At 48.2% G+C, this 4320-nt stretch overlaps 1 protein-coding gene across 1 annotated transcript in view; it reads right to left on the bottom strand.

The window, feature by feature from the left end:
• Positions 1–504: 504 nt before the first annotated feature.
• The window catches only part of LOC105562886, a 78856-nt gene continuing 75040 nt past the window's right edge, over positions 505–4320 (bottom strand). The window contains exons 3-4 of the mRNA XM_012014034.1: positions 2442–2654; positions 505–1826 (exon numbers count right to left, since the gene is read on the bottom strand). Of these exons, the coding sequence (XP_011869424.1) occupies positions 979–1826; positions 2442–2654 (1061 nt within the window). The 3' untranslated portion in view covers positions 505–978. The remainder of the gene's footprint in view (positions 1827–2441; positions 2655–4320) is intronic.

Raw genomic sequence — 4320 nt, 5'->3', positions numbered from 1 at the left:
TCTCTCTCTCTCTCTCTCTCTCTCTCTCTCTCTCTCTCTCTCTCTCTCTCTCTCTCTCTCTCTCTGGCCGAGGAAACTACCTATCTACGGTTTTGCTTTCTTTAATGTCAGCTTATTAAAGTTTAACGATTTATACCCCAATGTGTATGTGTTCTCTTGTGTGTCTATACGTCTGCTTTTGTCGGATTCTGCATCCATTCTCTTTTTCCCTCGTCTTTTATCACCCTTTCTCACACACATACACATACACACACGCACACAAACACACAAATTCTCTCTTCCTTACATTTTTCGCTCTCTCAGTCGCATCGTGTGTAACGTAATTTAATATATAATAATAATTGTGTCGGTATCATTCTATCGTTTACTTTAACGTTATTCTTCAATCGTTTCTCTTTATATATATATATAATATATTTATATATTTATATATTTATATCGTTTACTCCATTATTTTATCTTCATTATTATTTCTCATCATTATCATTATTGTTAACTATATTATTATTCATTATTTATTATTTTATTTTGTTTTATTCATTATTATTGTATTATTATCATTATTATTAACTCTAGACATTAGTTTCCTTCGTTCTAGGTTGTTCTTATTTTGGTTGATGAAGTTGTTCTTTGTTGTTCTCCCTTTCCTCCCTCTTTTGCTCTAGTCTGCGGAACCGAAGTCGTCGACGAGACCGGCCCGCGCTCCTCCACTTGATCCTTGGATCCCTTCGCTACTTCCTCGCAGCGCTGGTGTTCTTTCTACCCGTGCAATATTCCGGGGACGTCCCCCCTGATCCTTTGTATACTTGCTCGTCCGACGTTTCGCTGCGTCGATCTGTCCTCAATCGAGTTTCGCTTCGATCGAGTCTGCGTGCTTCTCGCTTACTCCGGCACCGTGGAGACAAGCTCTCGCGGATAGCCCGCGATAGAAGAAAACCCGTACGATCCTGCGTATCCAGGAAAGCGAAGCTGTCTACCCTATGGCGGATCCTTCCTGGATATCGATCCGGCCGAGTTTCCGACGTCCGTTCTGAGAACTCTGAAGAGATCTCTTCTTCTGCCGCGTCGTCGACGTGCCGTCCCGCGAGTCGCCGGATGTTTCCTCCGAGGGACAAGCTTCGTGTACTGCTCCGTCGAACCGTCGCACTTTCGCCACCGACGCCACAACCACCACCAGTCGCGACACCGATACTTTGCCGCGTACTTAAGGAATATCTCGAGGATAGCAATCGACACGCGCAAGACGGACCGCCGGGCCGCGGCGCCGAAACGACGGAGGAATTTCCAGCGGAAGTGCCGGCTGCTGGACCTCCTCCAGGACCTCCACCACCACCATCCGCGACAACGGCACTTCATCACGGCCCGTCCAGGCATCCCGAGGACGAACAGGAGGCAACGCACGACGGCAAGCCGGTAGATGCCGGTCGAGCGTGGACCGAAGGAAACGCAAAGATCGCCGAGGACCCTCCTCAGGTCGAATGCGCCCGAAAGGTGCAGGCCGGAACCGATCAGCCGGAGGAATCCAGAGGGACTCCAGGACACGGCGTTGTACTGCAGCGCGTTCGCAGGGAGGGTGATCAGGATCGAACAGAGCCAGAAAAGTTGAAGGACAATCGGCGGGCTCGGTCGGCCGGGCGAGGACGCGCTCGATATCGAGCCGATGCGGCCGCTGCCGCAGAACGCCGTGTCCTTTTGGCCGACGGTGATGGTCGAAGGTGTCGTGGTGCTGGACAAGGAAGGAGCGGTGCTGGTGTCCTGCTCGTCGCTGCCGTCGGTGAGCTTGCGGTCCGTCGACGTTTCCGGTTGGCCCGCCTGCGAGCCCGGACCTGTGGTCAGAATAATGACCGGACCGTTGGCTTAGACGAGGATTATATCGGTCGAACAAGTGAAACAGAAAATTCTGCGGCCTCTCGCGATATCGGGAATCGGACAAAACTAGTTATTCAAACAGCCCTTCGACAAGAGATCATTCCGACACATTTCTCCAATCGAACTTGAATATTCGCACATAACTGCACTACAATACTGTAAATATTTAGACATAAAATTCTACATTTAAGAAACAGAGAAGCGTCATTTCAGACCTTGGTAATAGTTTTGTGTGAATTTTTCTACACTTTCTAATTAAGCAAACTGCGCGCGCCGATTATTTGTCCGCATTGAAACGCAGTTTTCCGTTGGAACGGTAAATCCCTATACTCGAATTGATTCAATTTTTTTTTGGCTAACGAGCATCCTTTTGAAATCACTGCAAATAATTTAAAACTGTCACCCCCAGCCAGGGTTCAAACCCGGACTTCCCTTCAGTCCCCGCGATGGGCGTCTTTACTTAACTTAATTCGCTTTCGCGTGAAAAGTGTTAAGATTTTTAATATGAAAAAATTGTTCCTTACATTCTCAATCGTTTTAATATCCCGATCGTTTTTAGAGCTGACGCCTACCTGTAGAACCAGATTGAGAGAAGTTCATATCGCATTGGGGCGCCGTCCCGGGGTCGTGGGCCTTGTGATGTTTCCACAGCTTCTTGCAGACGTCTTTCTTGGGGCAGATACCGTCATTAGCGTCCTCGCAATTCTCGTGGAAGCAGCACTCTTCGTCGCTGATGCTGTGCATTGCCCTCGCGGCCTGCTCGCCGATCTCGGGGATGTTCGGGTCTGAAATCATTGCGTTTTCCAACGACCTCGTGCACGTGCGGACGCATACGACGGTCGTTCTCCTCGCAGCCAGGAAGAACTTGTCGGGGAAAGGCGGTGGCAGGAAGCGGGTGTTGGAGAATTTAAAGCCCCGCGAATCGACGTAATTATTTCTCAAGAATTTCTTTTCGAGGGAAAGGAGGGAAAAGCGCTCGGGTGTATCTATCAAGTATTATGAAGCACTACATCGGATCAAAAGCGTTGTAAAAGAGTCGCAATTCCGTAAACAATTCAGTGAGAAATGATCACCGTGCCCGCGCGTCTCCTATTATCTTCAATGCGAGTTTGTCGCACAGGGGAGTCGGGATCTAGTTGATTAAAAGCGGATTAGTTGGCACGTAGCCGCTGACAACTCGCCAGATTTTCTGTAAAGGCCAATTATCAATTAATCCAAAATCGATCTTTCCAAGGACGATTCTCGTTCGCAACTAATTGGCAATCGACTCTTACGAAGAATTGCGAATCAACGACGTGCCAACTTACCTACCATATCTGTCAATTAGATTCTCCTCCTCTCCACGCGACAAACATCGCAAATAATAGGACGAGTGTCCGACAAATTAAACTTTCTTCTCTATTTTATCTCATTCCGCGCTTCTCTCCGTGTATTTCTTACGGTGTCCATGTCTTCGCTTCTTCGTCTTTAATGCCGTCCCGCGCGACTAGGCGTTTTCCTGCGCCAGGTGTCATCTTAAAATTCCGCCTTCGCGCTCTAGATCCGTCACGTTGCCAAGATTTACGTAAACAGCGAAGGAGAAAGGAGAAGAAAAAAGAAACGGAGAAAGAGATATTTCCGTTAGTCGTTACGGAAATGCGACGGCGATGAAGCGAAGGGTTGCATTCGAGCCGGGATTACATCGGGCGATCTTCGGGTGCCGGTGGGCGCGGTGGGTGCAAAGGGATAAAAAAAAAATGCCCGATAAAGCGTCCGATCTTCCAATAACCGCGCGACACGCGTCCCATTTAACGCAATTTATACCCAAACGCGGCGGCACTCCTCCGCCATTTACGACCCTCGCGTCGACGCATGGGAAAGAGAGGAGGCTGACGAGAAGGTATTCGACGGTTCGGACACTCGCCCGCTCTGTACGGTGATATAAACCGAGGGTGCAGACTCCTCGTACGAAATCACACACAGTCGACTTCTCTTACGGAGAAACCGTGATATCGTATTGTCCATACTGCCGTCCTAATCTAAAAATCAGTATCTCCATGTTTTGGCCATTGCAGTTAACTCGCTTTCTATGTTTCTTAGGGGAATATCCGTAGTCCTACAGGGCTAGAAAGCAGTAAGAGCGCTAGATTAACATAAAATAATACAGGGTGTTATGTAATACCCGCATCAACGCTTATTGTGGGATAGAGTGGACTAGACTAAGTCGAAAAGTCCTCTACCATTTTGCAATTTTCGCAAAAGTCAGCGAGTTATTAATTATTAAAAATTGTTAGGCCGGCCCACTGCCCAATTCAAACGTGCGGCGAGATCGACCGATCGTTACAACTCTCTGCGCGCCTAGTAACGATCGATCGATCTCGCCGCACGTTTCAATTGGGCAGTGGGCCGGCCTAAGACAGCGATTTTGAATAATTAATAACTCGCCGACTTTTGCGAAAATTGCAAAATGGT

This window comes from Vollenhovia emeryi, unplaced genomic scaffold, assembly GCF_000949405.1.
Source record: "Vollenhovia emeryi isolate VEMERY1.0 unplaced genomic scaffold, V.emery_V1.0 DF939182.1, whole genome shotgun sequence".
Taxonomy (NCBI): domain Eukaryota; kingdom Metazoa; phylum Arthropoda; class Insecta; order Hymenoptera; family Formicidae; genus Vollenhovia; species Vollenhovia emeryi.
The sequence above is the reverse complement of the archived record's forward strand: the minus strand, read 5'-3'. Positions and strand labels throughout refer to the sequence as shown.